Source organism: Miscanthus floridulus, chromosome 17, assembly GCF_019320115.1.
Source record: "Miscanthus floridulus cultivar M001 chromosome 17, ASM1932011v1, whole genome shotgun sequence".
NCBI lineage: Eukaryota > Viridiplantae > Streptophyta > Magnoliopsida > Poales > Poaceae > Miscanthus > Miscanthus floridulus.
This window is the reverse complement of record NC_089596.1, coordinates 63,652,070-63,670,101: the sequence shown is the minus strand read 5'-3', so window position 1 is coordinate 63,670,101 and position 18,032 is coordinate 63,652,070. Positions and strand designations below refer to the sequence as shown.

Genomic DNA, 18,032 nt, shown 5'->3' with positions numbered 1-18,032 from the left:
CACGCAGTGACTGGACGCTGAGGCTCAGCGTCAGGTCAATGGTAGCAGTCAGCATGCAGCGTCGGTCAGTCGACCAGACGCTAGCTCTGAAAGTGACCAGACGCTGGAGACAGCATCCGGTCCTATTGTCGGATGAAGCAGTGTCGCTGGAGAGTGACCGGACGCCAGGGCTACGTCCGATCACGATTGATCGGACACATCCGGTCGGGGTCGGTACCTTACTGTAAACGATCAGACGCTGAGGGTCTAGCGTCTGGTCAGTTGAAGCTGCTGCGTCTGGTCAGAAGATGACCATTGAGATTGGAAGTATGCCATTGAATGCATGTGACACGTGGCGTGCATCGCACGACCGGACACTGTGGTCCAGCGTCCGGTCGATCCGACCGGAGCATTCGGTCGACCCGACAGTTGCCCAGTGAAGGGGTAACGGCTAGTTTAGCCCTTGGGGCTATAAATAGAAGTGGCCTTCGACCATGGCTAGAGCTGAGTACCTTGGGGGACTTTGTGTCCATGCTTGAGAGTGCTTGAGAGCCCTCCATCTCACACATACTTGATAGTGATCATCCGATTGTGTGAGAGAACGATTCTAATGCGATTGCATTGTGAGGTTGCATCGAGTGGCACTAGGTGATCAAGTTGCAAGCCAGTGGTGCTTGTTACTCTTGGAGGTTGCCACCTCCTAGATGGCTTGGTGGTGGTCTCTGTGGAAGCCCGCAAGAAGCTTGTGCGGCGCTCTGGAGAAGTGCTTTGTGAGAGGCATTGTGCTCGGCCTGTGGGAGCCACGAAGAGCAACTTTAGTAAAGCATGTCATTGAGCTACCCTCGCCTCCAAGGTAGGTTCTTGCGGTGCCCGACGTGCGGGCTTGGCGGGTGATGCCAATTAGCCACCGAACCACCAAGTGAGCGGTCGACACAATGGGGACGTAGCGTGTTGGCAAGCACGTGAACCTCGGGAGAAAAATCATCATGTTAACCTTGTTCTTCTCGTTGGTTTGCATCCCCATTACACAAGCTTGCAATTACTTTTATACATATTAAGCTTATGTAGTTGCTCTTGTAATTAGTTAGCTTGTGTAGCTTACTAGTTACCTTCTTGCTTGTGTAGCATAGAAGTAGCTCCCTTGCATGGCTAATTTGGTTTGCGTAACCTTGTTAGTCACATTGCTTAGTTTGTGTAGCTAAGTAATTGCGCTCTCTAATTTGGCATTGGTTGCCTTGTTATTGAGCGTGCTAGTGAGCTTAGTTGGCTTTCTACTTTTGCTTACTAGCATGTGTAGGAGCTCCCTTGTCACTTAAAGTACTAGTGGTATAGGTTTGTGTGACCTTGCTTCTAGAATTGGTTAGGAGAGCTCTAGCTAGTCCAGCATCTTTGTTGCTAATTAGTATCTTTGAAAGGTGCTAGTGAATATAGATAGAGGGGTGTAGTCTTGGCTAGACCGATAGTTATAATTCTGCACTTGTTTCGGTTAGTTGACGAGATTAAGTTTTAGAAAAGACTATTCACCCCCCTCTAGTCTGCCATCTCGACCCTACACCGGCCCATGAACTACATGTTGTTTTCCTGGGCCGAGCTCGGGCATGGAAGCCGGTCCCCGAGGGACCTCGGGTTTATGAACCCGACATCGGGAGTGGACGAGGACACCGCTGCTGGAGGTGATGGCAGCCACGAGCGCGAGCGCGAGGCCAGGCATGGATGACGCTACCGCTGCCAGAGGGGATAGGCGGCCGCGAGCGCGAGCGCGAGGCCAGACGTGAATGCCGCCGCCGCTAACGAAGGGGATGGTGGCCGCGAGCGTGAGCTTCGCCGAGCGGGGCTTTGCCGGCTGCAAGTGTGAGCGCGAGCTCCGCCGGGTGCGAACGCGAGCGAAGGAGGAGATACTGGACGACGAGGAGCATGTGGCGTAGGTGCATGCTGGGCTGTGTCTTCGCGCCTTACTTCACGATGGACGATTTCGCAGCCATGCACGACGTCTTCGGCGCCAGCAACGTGTCCAAGATGCTGGAGTGCATCGAGCTCCCCGAGCAGCGGTGGGTGGCCACGGCGATGCTCGTTGAGGAGGCCAAGGTGCAGCAGCGGGACCCCACCTTCAGCCACGTCTCCTACATCCGCATCCTCTAGGAGGTGAACGACAAGGCCAGGGAGTAGGTGGATGCGGCGTAGGAGGAGATCGCCAGGGAGTTCGGCGCCCTGGCCGCGGCCGAGCCTCTTCCCGTTCCCGGCACGCGAGCACGGGTGCGAGCTCCACCGATGTCGGACGCAAGCGCGAGCGGTGTGGACTAAAGAAGTAAGAGGATAGGACGAGAGAAGGGTATTTTGGACCTTTACACTGACCGGGACCACATGTAATGGTGAAAAACGAACAGAACACCGACAGAATGGCTTAGAGAGCAAAGAAGTTTAGAATTATGACACTCGTGTGCGGTCAATTTTTTTAATGGCTTATGTGTAATTACAAACTTTTTAATGGCATACATGTAAAAGCCTCTATTAGCTTCCCTAAACCAAAACCCCGTGCACAACTCGCCAGCGTGTAATCCAAGGGAGGAGTGGAATAGACCTATAGGAAGCGGGGAGAAGCTGAGGTAAGAGTCTGGGATGAGGCGGCGGTCGAACCCTAGGAGTGGGATAAAGTAGCCCACGCGGCTGAGCACGATGAGCGCGACAGTGAAGGCTAGCGGTCGGCGGATCTCGCTGTGGAAGAAGGCCTCCGCCACGCCCTCCGCCATCGCACCCAGCCACGCCAAGAACCAGTTTCGGTACACTGTGCCCTTTCACCCTGCTATCGTGCCACCACCTTCCTCTTCGTGCGCACGGGACCACATCGGACACCGAAGCCCTAGCGAAGACGGCGAGTGTCGATAGAATATCGTCGACAGTCCTCCGAGGGGTATCCTAGGAAGGTAGATTGATCAACAGAGGAGCGTGAGATCAAGAATAAGAAGGCAACAGAGACACACGAGTTAGACAGGTTCAGGCCGTCAGTATGACGTAATACCCTACTCCTGTGGTCTGTTGATTTGTATTAGCTATCGTATGATATTACGTGACTACAGATGTATGTATCTTGATATAGCCTAGCGACTAGGGGACCCCTGTCTCTCCTTATATACTCTAGACGGGTAGGGTTACAAGAAAAGTATCCTATTTGGTACTATATAATATCTTGCGGTGCACGTCGAGCAGCGTTGTGCACACCTTGATCTTATGGGCTGGGCCACCTCTGATGGTGCGGCCCATGTCTTGTCTTATGGATACTGAGGGCCATACCCCCAAGCTAGTCCTCGAGCCTAACAGTAGGTGACGTAGTCACGTGGTGCTAGGGCCAGAAAGTAGAAAACTCGCTGAGCAGGCAGCCAGTCCCCGGGCATAGCCTCGAGATGAGAAAAGCGCACATTCACCATAAGGTGAAGTGTGCCCACTTAGTCCCCGAGCCTGCTGGAAGATGAAGAATGAATCTTGTAGTAGGGTCAAAGAAAAAGAAGTCTGAAAGCTTTGCCGACGTCATCCGACATGTGTGTATCAAGACCCTAGATGTGCTGCCTAAGATCAACACCTTGATCCGAACAGTATGGAGCAGCTTGATAGCACATCGATGAGACGTAGCAAGATCCAACCACCAAGAGTGATGTCCGAGCGCCGTGGAGTCCCCAGCGTAGCTGGCGACGTCCGAGCACCGAGGAGTCCCCGGTGTAGCTGGCGATGTCGGAGCACCGAGGAGCCCCCGACGTAGGCGGCGATGTCCGAGCACCGAGGAGTCCCTGACATAGGCGGTGATGTCTGAGCACCGAGGAGTTCCCCGACGTAGGTGGCGATGTCCGAGCATTGAGGAGTCCCCGGCATAGACGGCGATGTCCGAGCACCGAGGAGTCCATTGATGTAGCTGGCGATGTCGGAGCACCGAGGAGTCCCCGGTGTAGGTGGCGATGTCCGAGCACCGAGGAGTCCCCGGCGTAGGCGGCGATGTCCGAGCACCGAGGAGTCCTCGGCGTAGCTGGCGATGTCCGCGCTCCGAGTCCCCGGCGTAGCTAGCGATGTCCGAACACCGAGGAGTTCCCACGCGTAGCAGGCGATGTCCGAGCACCGAGGAGTCTTCGGCGCCGCTGGCGACGTCTGAGCACCGAGGAGTCCTCGGCGTAGCTGGCGATGTCTACAAGGTGAAGTGGGGTGAAGTGTGCCCACTTAGTTCTCGAGCATGAAGAATCCAAGGGCCGAGGAGTAACCGATGTAGCTGGCGATGAAGCACGAGCGACGAGCAGTCTGGTCAACTGGTCGGTGGTGAAGTGAACATTGAGTAGAAGCGACTGATGAATAGTCCGATCAAGTGGTAGGTGACAAAGTCTATGGACCTAGCGGTCTGACCAGTTGATCGGTGGAGAAGCCCAAGCACCAAGTGGTCTGATGATCCTGCAATACAAATATATAGAACGGTAGTATATGATGTACAAATATATGAACTCCGGAGAAAAATCAGCAATGGCGATGAAATAGTGTAAGTAGCTCGGTGATTAGTTGGTGTGAAGATGTATTTAATATAAACCACCAAAATAGTTAGTGTGTAGCTGAGTCTCTAGCCCTAGCTAGCCTGTTAACCATAACGTGGAGTACGGAGCCCGTGCACGTGTAGGAGGAACATACATCGCTAAGGAGCCGCTGCCGACCACCCATAACACAGAGGGCAGATGCTCGTGCACGTGTAGGGAGGAGCCGAAGACAGGGCCGTCTTTGGAGGCGTCCGAGCATCAATAGGACTGTTCAGAGGTTCAGAAAATCGTTTGGAGAGCAAACATGGAGAAAACAGCTCAGAGAAACATTATGGCAATTAACGAAGATTGGAGAATATTTAGAAAAATATTAAAGCATGACTTAGCTTTAGACGAAATGTCTGGTCGGTGGCATATTGCGCTATCTGGTCGGTGAGAGGATGGACGTCTTTAACCTGGTCAGCGAATCTGCCCATCTTGGTAAGCTGCGGTGATGTTGGCGAACCCGAAGGGTAGGGCCATAGCCCCTGGAGTTTTCCGAGCAGCCTCCGATAGATCTGGATCGGAGGGTGGTCGACGCTAAACCAGAGTGTTCAGAGCCGATTCGGAATCCCCAACCCCCTATCCGGCCATCCTAAGCAGAGGCAGTCATGGTGTCAGGCAGTCTCTCGTGGCAGCAGCAACTGCAGTGGCGGCGCCTACCCCCGCGCGCCTCCATTTCTGTCTCCCGCTCCTCCCCCGCGCCCCGTGCTCCGGTGAGTTCGCTCCCCCCACGCCTTCCTCTTCGAGCCCGCTGCTCCCACCGCCTTCGCTTGGTGCGGAGAAACAGGGAGGGAGGGGATTTTAGGGTCGGTCTGGGTGTGAGCGCGATGCGTGGTTTGGGGTTTAGGGTTTGGTGGTCAGGGTGGCGTTAGATTCTGTTAGGGGTGGTGGTGGGGTTTCCCATGGATTTTTGAGAGGGGGCTCGAGGTTTGGATTTTGGGGTTTAGGGTTTATAGATTTGCTTTGTATTGGGGCTCACCCTCTCCACCCCGTTGCATCAGCGGAGATTAGTGTAGCGTCAGGGCTCACGTGCGCTTTTTCTAGATGAATAAATTGTTAGGTTCATCACCAACATTGCTTTAAAACTATTAATAACTGGTGAGTGGTGAGGGCGCTAGATTTGGACTGAATCAGCTGATTGGGATTATCTATCAGGAACATTGAACTTGTTACACTTTTGGTTCGGTTACTTATGCTCATTTCATTGCTTAATTAATTAATTTGGACTTGCTTTCTCGTACGTTATCGGTTACTTGTGCTCAATTGATTTCTTAATTTGCTTCAAATTAACCAGTGTGGGCACTAAGTTTGGATTGTTAGCGGATTAGGATTCGCTGTCAGGAGCGTTGCACTTGTTATGCTTCCTTTTTAGTTCAGACTCACTGCATTGATTAATTTGGACTTGTTTTCTTGTTCTGGTGATGTCTAGAGGCAGCGGCGATGAGCAGGGAGCCTGAAGGCGCTCGCAGTTGCAGGGAGGAGGCGGCCGGCACGAGCACCACCCTCGTGAAGTTCTTCGACCAAGACAATGGCGGCGTGGACCAAGCAGTCCTCCAATGTAAGTTTAGATCGATCTTCAGTTCTTCACTTCTTCTGGTCTTCTCCTGTACTCCTTGCTATTCTTCAGTTCTGATTTGGAACATTTCATTTCTAGATAGGGGACATAGATGAAACTGTTGCTTGTGAGATTAATCAGACTCAAGAAACTAAAACTGGATTGTCAGCGAATGGAGTGGTAGATGTAGACAAGGAGTAGCAGCAAACCAAGGATGGAGAGAAAGCGGATGAAGAATCCAAGAAAAGAAAACCCATGGCTCTAAGATCTGATGTATGGGATAGTTTCAGCAAGGTCAAACTCGATAATGGGGAAGAGAGAGCCAAGTGCAAGTGGTGTACCAACCTCTTTCATTGCAGCTCAAGAACAAATGGTACGTCATCCTTGAAAGCTCATCTGAAGATTTGCAAAAGGAATCCTAACAAACCAATAGTTGATAATCAAGGAACTTTGCAACTAACACCATGTGCTGGCACTAGTAGTATTGGTACTGTAACCACTTGGAAATTTGATCTGGATGAACTTAGAAAGAGTTTTGCTGAGATGATAATTGAAGATGAACAACCATTTATCTTATCTGAACGTTCTGGTCTTAGAAAATTTATGGCAAAAGCATGTCCACAATTTATTCTGTCATCTAGAAGAACAATCACTAGAGCTTGTGTTAAAGTATATGAAGATGAGAAAGAAAAGCTTAAGATTTTTTTTGAGGACAATTGTGAAAGAGTTTGCCTCACAACTGACACATGGACTGCTAAGAATAGCCAAAACTACATGTGTGTTACAACAGAAGAAAATTATTGGTTTTTTCTTGGTTAAGGGCCATAGAGGGGAGGACATTGGAAAATCATTAGAGAATTGCTTGGCTGAGTGGGGCATTGACAAGGTTTTTACAATAACAGTAGACAATGCTAGTGCAAGCAATAATGCAATTAAGTATATGAGGCGGGTCTTGAATGAGTCAAAAGGTTGTTTTGCTGAAGGAGAGTTCCTGCATATGTGATGTGCTGCTCATATTATCAACCTAATAGTAGGTGATGGCTTGAAGGAAATTGATAAATCAATTCAGCATGTCCGTGCTGCTGTTAAGTTTATCAAGTGTGGAACATCTAGGTTGGTAAAATTTAAGAAATGTGCTGAGTTAGCCAAGGTACAGAGCAAAACATTTCTGACCTTAGATATTTACACTAGATGGAACTCAACCTACCTTATGTTAAATGCTGCACAGAAGTACCAAAAAGCATTTGAAAGATATAGTGATGAAGACCCATACTATAGATTAGAATTAGAAGGAGAGAATGGTCCAGGGGTACCAGCAAAAGCAGATTGGGACAATGCTAGGAAGATGGCTGATTTTCTTGAACACTTTTATGACCTCACTCTCCGTGTTTTTGTACAAAGTCGTCCAACATCTCACACTTATTTTCATGAGATTGCTGATGTATTACTTCTGTTGAGAGAATGGTGCCATAGTGAAGACAATCTGAGCAAGGAAATGGGTACAAGAATGCTAGTGAAGTACTACAAGTACTGGGGAGAGAAGTATGGTGAGAGGCAGGGGGACATAGAGAAGAGTGGAGAGAAAGATAAGGGGGATCAGCTGCTCAACTTTACTGTTTTCTTCTGTGTTGCTATTGATGCTAGATACAAACTATCAAATTGCATCAAAATGGGAATTAAGGTAATGTTTGGGGATACAATAGGAGAAAAAGTGTGGAAAACAGTGAACACTTATTTTCGTGCTTTGTTTGAAGAGTACAAGGAAATGTATGCCCCAAAAGATAAGGCACCACAACCTACTGAATCTGAATCTACAACCGAAACCAGCAAAAGAGTGAGTAGTGGATGTCGGTAATTACTCAGCAGATTAACAGTGAGGGTGGAACTGTCAAATCTGAGGTAGACAAGTATCTATCAGAAGATAATGAGCCGGACACAGGATTTGACATTCTAAAGTGGTGGAAGGCCAATTCAACAAGATTCCCAATATTATCTCGTTTGGCCTGCAATCTGTTGGTAATTCCTATCACCTCAGTTGCCTCTAAATCAGCCTTCAGTGCTGGTGGCAGAGTTCTTGATGACTTTAGGACCTCACTAACCCCAAGAATGGTTGAGCGCCTCGTTTGTGCAAATGATTGGATTCATGGAGGAAATTATGTTAGTGTTGAAGAGGACACCGAACAAATGGCTTTGCTTGACGAAGGTAACATAATAAATTATTAATTGCTTCTAATGTGCTTCATGATTCATACACTGTACTAACAGAGATCATCTATTATTTTAGAACTTGGTGGCCTGTCCATTTCCAAGGAAGATACTCCAGCTACCGAGTCATGATCACTTGGTGTATGCATGCTGCTGCTACTGGGTGTTTAATATTTCTCTATTTGAATAATGAAGAACTCTTGAATCTATGTAATTGTGTACTGTTGTCTTGAGGCTTGTTGATTTGTGTACTGTGAGATGCCGACACTACTTTGTGTAATTCTGTGCTGCTGGAGTGCTGGTTGTTGCTTTGCTTGACAGCTTAAGACTTGATATATCATATGTGCTGTAATCTGCTGTTGCTTGTGTACATTTTCTGTAATTCGGCATTGCTGTCGCTGCTGGCAAAATGTCTTGGTTAATTCGGTTAAAACCAAAAACCGAATTAAAAAAATCAAAACCGAATTCTACGGTTTTTAGTTTTCTGTAGAACCGAACAGGTGATGTAGGCTGAAACCGAAGTTTTTTATAACCGAATAAACCGAACCGAATTAACGGTTAAAACCGAACGCCCAGGCTGACGCACCACGCCAACAAGCGCGCGGCCACGCAGTAGGCGGGGCACGGCAGCCACGGTCGACGATCGCCACACAGCCTACACAAGCACACAGCCACGCGAGCGGCGAAACTGCGGAAGCCTATCAGAAACTACAGCAATGCAATGATGTCCGCCGTCGCATCGTCTTTTCCCCTCGCGCGGCCACGCGGCCCCGTTCGGCGGCTCGAGGGCACTGCCACCGCCGCCGTCTACGCGGCGCAGCACGTCCCTCCGCCGTCCGCGGGTCTCGGCGCTCGGTGGGGGCCTTGAAGGAGAGGCGGGAAAGATACTGGATCCGCGCGCCACAACGTTCCAGATCCTCGGCCTCGACGCCACCACCTGCCTTCTACTCCGCCGCCCAACTCAAGGCCGCCTTTCGCTCCCGGGTAGTGTAACGCTCACTTGTTTATGGGGAGATATTTGCTGCTGCACAATTTTAGCTCTTGAGGCATCCTAGAAATTACAATAGTCGATTGCTACTTGCTAGTGTATCTAAAGAACTTGGCGTACCTCCATGGTCTCCTATAATCGTGGTTTTTGGAATGAACCCACCATTTTTGAGTGTTGGTTACTTTGTGATTAGGGAAAAAGGCACCGAGTGCCACGGTATAGAAGGAACTCACAGATTCTCCAACTTACTTGCATTATGACCTCTTGTCCTTATTATATATATTTTTGTTTAGAAGAAACATTTCCATAAGAATAAGTAACATTTTGTTGTGTTATAAACTGTGCGGTGTAAGGTGAGCGTTTGCTGAGCCAAAGCTGTCGTTCTATTTTGTGGTCTAACAATACTGCCACGACATAACATTGGGAGCTCTGTACAGGTGAAGGAATTCCATCCTGATGTTTGCAAGGACCCAGAAAACGCAGATTTAATAATGAGGCGAGTGATCGAGGCCTATCAGGTAACTCTGTGTACTATACTTGTGTTTTGTACAAGTGCTTATGGATGCTATCATAATAACCACTGATCAAACATCATCAGACAATTACAATTCACAGTGCAAGTGTGGCTTTAAATGATTCAGAATTGTGAAGGAACTTTTGAGATAAAGCCACAAACAAGATTATGCACAATCTAAAGTTCGATAGAAATATGATAAAAAAAGGTTCGATAGAAATATCTGTGGCTATGTTTAGAAATCTGACTCCATGTAGTGTAACCTAAATGGTTGGTTGATTTTTACTGGAGGGAGTGTTTCCTTTTTTTTTTCACCTTCTAGTTACATATCACTATAGTCACACTGTTTTGTTTCGCACACAGATGTTATCTGGCAACCAAGAAATGATGGTTGAAAGGTAGATAATACATCCATCAGCTTGTATTCTAGACATATCATGCGATGAACCTTTTATATACACTTGTTTTTGTAGCTAACTATAATAATAATGGGACCTCTGCTCCTTTCTTATGGCATTTTCAGTGATAGATTAGGTTGTAATTGCCAGTTATCATGGCAATATTGAATATGTTTTGATCATAGTAATTGAAGAGCTGTAATTATTCCTGGTAAATTTTAGAATAACTATACAGTACACTCAAATTCTGAAACATTTGTGGTTCAAAACATAGTTGGTCAGATAGTAGGATAATTCTGCACTAGCAATGGGGTCGCCTGAGGAGAATATATGAGAAAAAGAATAAGAACTACTTGATTCATAGGTATTGCAGATAGTATGCAGTGAAAGGTCCATGATGTAATCATGATTTGCACCATATAAGTTGCCATTGACACTTCCTTTATAAGAAGAGGATGAGGTAAAACCTAGTACACATCATGTTAAGTACATTTGTTGCTTGTGCTGAAAACATATTTTGGTTTGATCCACTCAACAAACCGGCAGTTATATTTTTAAAGGGAAAATCTGGAATTAATCAGTGGGCTTAGTTACCAACTCATCTCTCAATTCATATTCCAAAATCCAAATCTACTGAGGATTTTATGTTCTTTATCCACTTTTCAATTTCATTATGACACTGTAATTTCTGCATTTGTGAATGCTTTTTTTAAGCATCGAAAAATAAGACAATAGGGATCTTTGTTTCAGTAGCCTCAAGAAAATCCTAGTCATGTGCTTATGTTACAATATTGTGCAGGAATAATGTTGACCCATTTGATGAACCTGAGTGTGAAGCCCGTGACATATTTGTCAATGAACTTCTATGCATTGGCACTGGTACTTGTGCTTGTATTGCTTCAGTGTTAAGGATGAGGGTTTTGTGAATCGGCCTTGTTGTTGACCATAGTATTGTTATAAGAATAAGGTTTGCTGCCAACTTCGAATTAGGTGTTAGTGTCAGAATTGGCACCAGAAAACTAAAGTTTCACATAAGTTTATCACTTTTCTAATCTCCCTAACTATAAGAGATTAATCACCATGTTGTGCTAATTTAATTCCTGGCACACAATGTACCTATTTTTATTGAACAATGCTGTAGTCCTTATTTAGAAGCAGAACACATTACACATAGGATTGTGTTCCTTCCGTTGATGCAACCGAGTTTGTTCACTTTCCTAGTTTTTACAGACTTTATAGCCTATACATTGGGGACATAGGCCTTTCGTGTAGTTGTTCAATACAAATCGTGTGGACATATTTTGTCAACTTTATCTGACAAATTACAATTGTTGATGTCTACTGCAGGATGCCCATATTCTTGTGTTAAAAGGGCACCTCATGTGTTTTCATTTTCAGATGATATTGGTACAGCTCGTGCAATATCTCAAGGTAGGTCCACCACAACCACTTGGGCTTAATTGGCCCACATAGTAGTTCCATTAAGCAGTTTATAAGTATGACCACACCTTTACCTTTTCTAAGAAAAAGTTCAACCCTTTTATTTGCAGGTAATGGAGAAGATGACCTTGTTCAGCTCGCTGTTGGGCAGTGTCCAAGAAAGTGCATATACTATGTGACGCCTTGCCAACGCACTATTTTGGAGGATGTTCTTGCTAGGTACATATCCTCTGTCATGAGCTACTTTTTTGTCAGTTAGCATGATGGTAAAGAGCTGATTTATGGTAAGGAACCACCTCATTCTAGATGAGGTGGTGCATCATATTGTGAGGAATAAGGTGGTGAATGGATCAACTCATTTCATTCTGTAAACCAAACAAAAAAGTAAGGAGTGAGGAGATGATGGATACTTCATTCCTCAAACTAAACACCCTATTAATCGATCATACAATTCATGTTTCAGCTTTAAAAAAAAAGCCATGCTACACTAAATTAGAACCAGTGAAAGAGGTCACATTCAAAACTTTTTACACTTTATTTAATATCTTCCTCATGGTGGCATAAAATAATTCAAATTAGAGCTGTCCATTAGTTTAGGAACTTGTTAATTGAACAGGATGAGTAGACAGGATTTATAATCGAAACTGAGGTTGAGGGAGTTCAGGACCTATATCCTGATTGGGTACAAGCAATAAGTAAAAAAGTATAAGAGCTATACATGATACAATCATATTACTCCCTGTTCCAAATTATATTAGAAAACTGTATTAATATGTACACCTTCAAATAAATTCACTATTAAGACATTTCATGGAGAATTTAATAAAACTAATTTGATCTTGTAGATGTTGATGTATTTTTCTATAAACTTAGTCAAAATTAGAGAAGTTTGATTTAGCACAAAGCTAAAATGAACTATCATTTCAAACGGAGGCAGTAGTAGGAAGAAAATAGGGACTGTATTATCCACATATTACTGCTTCCTGGTTTAGCGTCAGATATCCTGATCTTCTCTCTCTCTCTCTCTCTCTCTCTCTCTATATATATATATATATATATATATATATATATATATATATTTATATCCCTCACCTATGTGGATATTATGCCCAGTGTGTTGATGGCGCCTTACGATCTCGCTGAAGCAGCAGTTCTGGATTCCCTCCTTTCGAAAGCAAAGTTTGAGTACAGGAAGCCCAAAAGAGGAGCAAAATCATCCTCCGATTATGTTGATTGGATGTGATCTGATCCTGAGGCACAAAGGGGATGCCAGTTTCAGCCAAGGCAGTTCAGTAGACTTTTGCTGGTTTTTCTGTTCTCCTTGGTCAGTTGCCCCCGGCCGGTGGAATGGCATGACGCATAGATGTAATTGTAGTTTACAAAATGTAATATGTTTATGCGGACAAACTGCTTTGTTTGTGGCACTGCTGGTAATTTTCTTTTCATTTTCTGACAGAGAAGCCGGATCAAGTCAACGCTATAAACCTCTAGATTCTGGATTCCCGTAATATTTCTTTCTGCCAGAATTTTACTCCGTCTTTCCTTGGCATAAGAAACTCCTATGATCGACTGGGAGCTCCAGTCAATGTATCGCTATTCCGTGTAAAAAGGAAATTAGTATGTATAGGAGTACTACTAGTTTCTTATCCCAAGTTCTTAGATCATGTTCGGATCCATATAATTAGCTATCAGATGTGTTAGCCGAAAAAACCAGCCAATAGATGTGTTACTAGCTAGAAAAAAAAAAACCCAACTAATAGCTACTCTCTCCATTCCAAATTATACGTTATTTTGGGGTTTTAGATTCATAACTTTTGCTACGCATATAGACATAGCATACATCTAGGTGCATAATAAAAGTTATGTACCAAGTCTAAAAAATCTGGATTTTTTCAAGAAACGTTTTAGGAGACAAAACAAAATTATTTTATGAAATCGTTAGACTAGTTGGATGGATTCTGATTCATAGAAAAATATTCTTTAAAAAAATTTGTATAAATAGAAATGCGTTCCAAAAAATCTATTTTTTAGACAAAGAACAACTTAAATACAACCTATTTTATTGTTACATTAGAAAAGAATTTTCATAACTAAAAAATAAAATTGATAGCACGTACGGGAGGCAAAAAAAAAAAAAAAAAAATCAGAATCGCTGCGAAGCTACCCTGCAGCCAATCGGGAGTCAAGGAGCAGAATCGCTGCGAAGCTACCCTACAGCCAATCCGGGAGCCAAGGTAAAGAACGTGAAACATTTCTCTCCCATTTGGTTTGACGTCGTTTCTCGTTATTCTCGGGACACAACCAAACAGTCCCTTAAAATAAACTGTATTAAACAGCAAAATTCTACGGTCCAGAGAATACAAAAATTATCCAGCAGATTGAGCAGGATTCTTACTTAATTCTGCTCAAAATCTAAATTTAAGCGTATCCAATATGGCCGACTGACAAATGGGTTACATTATTAAACAGAAAAAAAACAGAAATGCTATACAACACACATGTGTTTTAGCGGAAAAAAACACATGGATTTTTTTATCTCTTCTACCCTCCGTTCTGCTGACGCCGCCAAACGCACGCACGCGTCCTGTGATCTCGCCCGCGCCGTCGCTATGTCCAAGCGAAGCTACGTGTTCTCTGACGCACACACGCACACGTTCTCTGACGCCGCGCAACGTGCAGCTCGGTCTGTAGCGGATCCGGCTCCAGTAGCCTCTCCTCCTCCTCCTCCTCTGCTGTGATTTGTCATTCCATAGAAAAAAGTTTTTTTTTTGTGATACGTGGATCTGTAATATTGTAATTTGTGATTGTCTGGAGATAGAAGAAGGCTAAAGACTGAAGGTAGAAAGAGGGTGGAGGCTACTGGATCTTAATTCTATGGTGAAAAAAAAATCATGTGTTATAACGCGTCGCTGGATCTGCTACGGCTCCCCCGCAACGGCGCCCCCACCGCAGACGAACGCAAAGGCGCGGCCTCTCCAACGGTCATTTCCTCTCTATACAGCCAAACCCCAACCCCAACGGATCGGTCCAGTTCAAAACTCGAATCCTGCGCTCCTTCCCCAAACCCCACCCCACGTCCCTCATGTCTCATCCTCGCAAGCCTCCCCGATCCCCCAGCTCAACGAGATCCGGCGAGCGAATCCCCGACCACCAGGTCGCAGCGATGGAGCCGGATCCGGTCGCCGCGGCGGGGGCGTCTTCCTCGCCGCCGCCGCCCTCCGACCACCAGATCGCAGCGATGGAGTCGGATCCGGCCGCCGCGGGGGCATCCTCCTCGCCGCCGCCCTCCGACCACCGGATCGCAGCGATGGAATCGGATCCGGTCGCCGCGGGGGCGTCCTCCTCCTCCCCGCCGCCCTCACCAGCGCCGGCCACGTCCCCGCCGTCCTCACCAGCGCCGGCCGCGTCCCCGCCGCGGCAAACGCGAGGTACTGTTTCTCAGTTCTCAGGCGAGGAGTAGGGTTCCTTTATTATTGGGGTGTACCCGGTTGGCATGGCGTGCGTCTTCGCCTCACACGGCCTGGTGTTTGCTTGCCAGATGACGATGAGCGGGGAGCGGTGGAGTGCGCGGATCCCGGGGGAGACCTGAATCCCGCGCCGCCGCTGTTGCCTCAGCAGGATACAGGTTCGGTCTCTTCGTCTAGACGCAAGCAGCAGATGGCCAGTAGGGTTTGCTGCGTCCCTCTCACGGTGGGGAAATTGTTCGCAGTTGAGGACGCCACGGTGGGCAGCGATGTCGAGCAGGAGGAGGAGGCAAAGAAGGAGGCGATGGCAGGAGCAGGGGAGGCTCTCCGCAGCTTCATGGAGGTGAGAGCTCCTCTGGATGCCAATTCGTGGCCGTGGCGATTTGGAATTCTCTAGATTCCTGCTCGTGCTTATCGTAGATGTACAAATATCTGACCAACCAGAGAAATTGAATTAGAAAAATCTTAAAGGCACATGAAACCGAGCAGCAAAATGTTGATTTCTTCTTTCTCCATTCGCAATGATCTTTTTACACTTTATTTAATATCTTCCTCATGGTGGCATAAAATAATTCATATTAGAGCTGTCCATTACTTTAGGAACTTGTTAATTGAACAGGATGAGTAGACAGGATTTATAATCGAAACTGAGGTTGAGGGAGTTCAGGACCTATATCCTGATTGGGTAGAAGCAATAAGTAAAAAAATACAAGAGCTATACATGATACAATTATATTACTCCCTGTTCCAAATTATATTATTATAGTGTCGTAAGTCAAACTTCTCTAAGTTTGATCAATTTTTTAGAAAACTATATTAGTATGTACACCTTCAAATAAATGCACTATTAAGACATTTCATGGAGAATTTAATAAAACTAATTTGATCTTGTAGATGTTGATGTATTTTTCTATAAACTTAGTCAAAATTAGAGAAGTTTGATTTAGCACAAAGCTAAAATGAACTATCATTTGAAACAGAGGCAGTAGTAGCAAGAAAAATAGGGACTGTATTATCCACATATTACTGCTTCCTGGTTTAGGTCAGATATCCTGATCTTTTCTCTCTCTCTCTCTCTATATATATATATCCCTCACCCATGTGGATATTATGCCCAGTGTGTTGATGGCGCCTTACGATCTCGCTGAAGCAGCAGTTCTGGATTCCCTCCTTTCGAAAGCGAAGTTTGAGAATGACAGGTACAGGAAGCCCAAAAGAGGAGCAAAATCATCCTCCGATTATGTTGATTGGATGTAATCTGATCGTGGGGCACAAAGGGGATGCCAGTTTCAGCCAAGGCAGTTCAGTAGATTTTTGCTGGTCTTCCAGTTCTCCTTGGCCAGTTGCGCCCGGCTGGTGGAATGGCATGACGCATTGATGTATTGTAGTTTACAAAATGGAATATGTTTATGTGGACAAACTACTTTGTTTGTGGCACCGCTGGTAATTTTCATTTCATTTTCTGACAGAGAAGCCGGACCAAGTCAACACTGATTCTGGATTCCCGTAATATTTCTTTCTGCCAGAATTTTACTCCGTCTTTCCTTGGCATAAGAAACTCCTATGATCGACTGGGAGCTCCAGTCAATGTATCGCTATTCCGTGTAAAAAGGAAATTAGTATGTATAGGAGTACTACTAGTTTCTTATCCCAAGTTCTTAGATCATGTTCGGATCCATATAATTAGCTATCAGATGTGTTAGCCGAAAAAACCAGCCAATAGATGTGTTACTAGCTAGAAAAAAAAAAACCCAACTAATAGCTACTCTCTCCATTCCAAATTATACGTTATTTTGGGGTTTTAGATTCATAACTTTTGCTACGCATATAGACATAGCATACATCTAGGTGCATAATAAAAGTTATGTACCAAGTCTAAAAAATCTGGATTTTTTCAAGAAACGTTTTAGGAGACAAAACAAAATTATTTTATGAAATCGTTAGACTAGTTGGATGGATTCTGATTCATAGAAAAATATTCTTTAAAAAAATTTGTATAAATAGAAATGCGTTCCAAAAAATCTATTTTTTAGACAAAGAACAACTTAAATACAACCTATTTTATTGTTACATTAGAAAAGAATTTTCATAACTAAAAAATAAAATTGATAGCACGTACGGGAGGCAAAAAAAAAAAAAAAAAAAATCAGAATCGCTGCGAAGCTACCCTGCAGCCAATCGGGAGTCAAGGAGCAGAATCGCTGCGAAGCTACCCTACAGCCAATCCGGGAGCCAAGGTAAAGAACGTGAAACATTTCTCTCCCATTTGGTTTGACGTCGTTTCTCGTTATTCTCGGGACACAACCAAACAGTCCCTTAAAATAAACTGTATTAAACAGCAAAATTCTACGGTCCAGAGAATACAAAAATTATCCAGCAGATTGAGCAGGATTCTTACTTAATTCTGCTCAAAATCTAAATTTAAGCGTATCCAATATGGCCGACTGACAAATGGGTTACATTATTAAACAGAAAAAAAACAGAAATGCTATACAACACACATGTGTTTTAGCGGAAAAAAACACATGGATTTTTTTATCTCTTCTACCCTCCGTTCTGCTGACGCCGCCAAACGCACGCACGCGTCCTGTGATCTCGCCCGCGCCGTCGCTATGTCCAAGCGAAGCTACGTGTTCTCTGACGCACACACGCACACGTTCTCTGACGCCGCGCAACGTGCAGCTCGGTCTGTAGCGGATCCGGCTCCAGTAGCCTCTCCTCCTCCTCCTCCTCTGCTGTGATTTGTCATTCCATAGAAAAAAAGTTTTTTTTTTGTGATACGTGGATCTGTAATATTGTAATTTGTGATTGTCTGGAGATAGAAGAAGGCTAAAGACTGAAGGTAGAAAGAGGGTGGAGGCTACTGGATCTTAATTCTATGGTGAAAAAAAAATCATGTGTTATAACGCGTCGCTGGATCTGCTACGGCTCCCCCGCAACGGCGC

The 18,032-nt window shown here is 45.2% G+C and overlaps 1 protein-coding gene and 3 pseudogenes across 3 annotated transcripts; 3 read left to right on the top strand and 1 right to left on the bottom strand.

The window, feature by feature from the left end:
- Positions 1-3,265, bottom strand: part of LOC136515709 (preprotein translocase subunit SCY2, chloroplastic-like) — a 28,122-nt pseudogene extending 24,857 nt beyond the window's left edge.
- A 2,698-nt stretch (positions 3,266-5,963) lies between these two features.
- On the top strand, positions 5,964-8,415 carry LOC136515708 (zinc finger BED domain-containing protein RICESLEEPER 2-like; annotated as a pseudogene).
- Positions 8,416-8,919: 504 nt separating this feature from the next.
- On the top strand, positions 8,920-16,615 carry LOC136518676 (uncharacterized; annotated as a pseudogene).
- On the top strand, positions 14,527-15,547 carry LOC136518679 (classical arabinogalactan protein 9-like). Of its 3 annotated transcripts, XM_066512356.1 has the most exons (3): positions 14,527-15,051; positions 15,162-15,248; positions 15,333-15,547. In XM_066512356.1, exons 1-3 carry the CDS (start codon positions 14,706-14,708, stop codon positions 15,482-15,484), a joined length of 585 nt encoding a protein of 194 aa, XP_066368453.1. In that variant the 5' UTR covers positions 14,527-14,705; the 3' UTR covers positions 15,485-15,547. The 3 variants fall into 3 exon arrangements, with proteins under 3 accessions (XP_066368453.1, XP_066368454.1, XP_066368452.1); XM_066512357.1 differs by lacking the exon at positions 15,162-15,248; XM_066512355.1 differs by having other exon boundaries at positions 15,162-15,544.
- Positions 16,616-18,032: the final 1,417 nt, after the last annotated feature.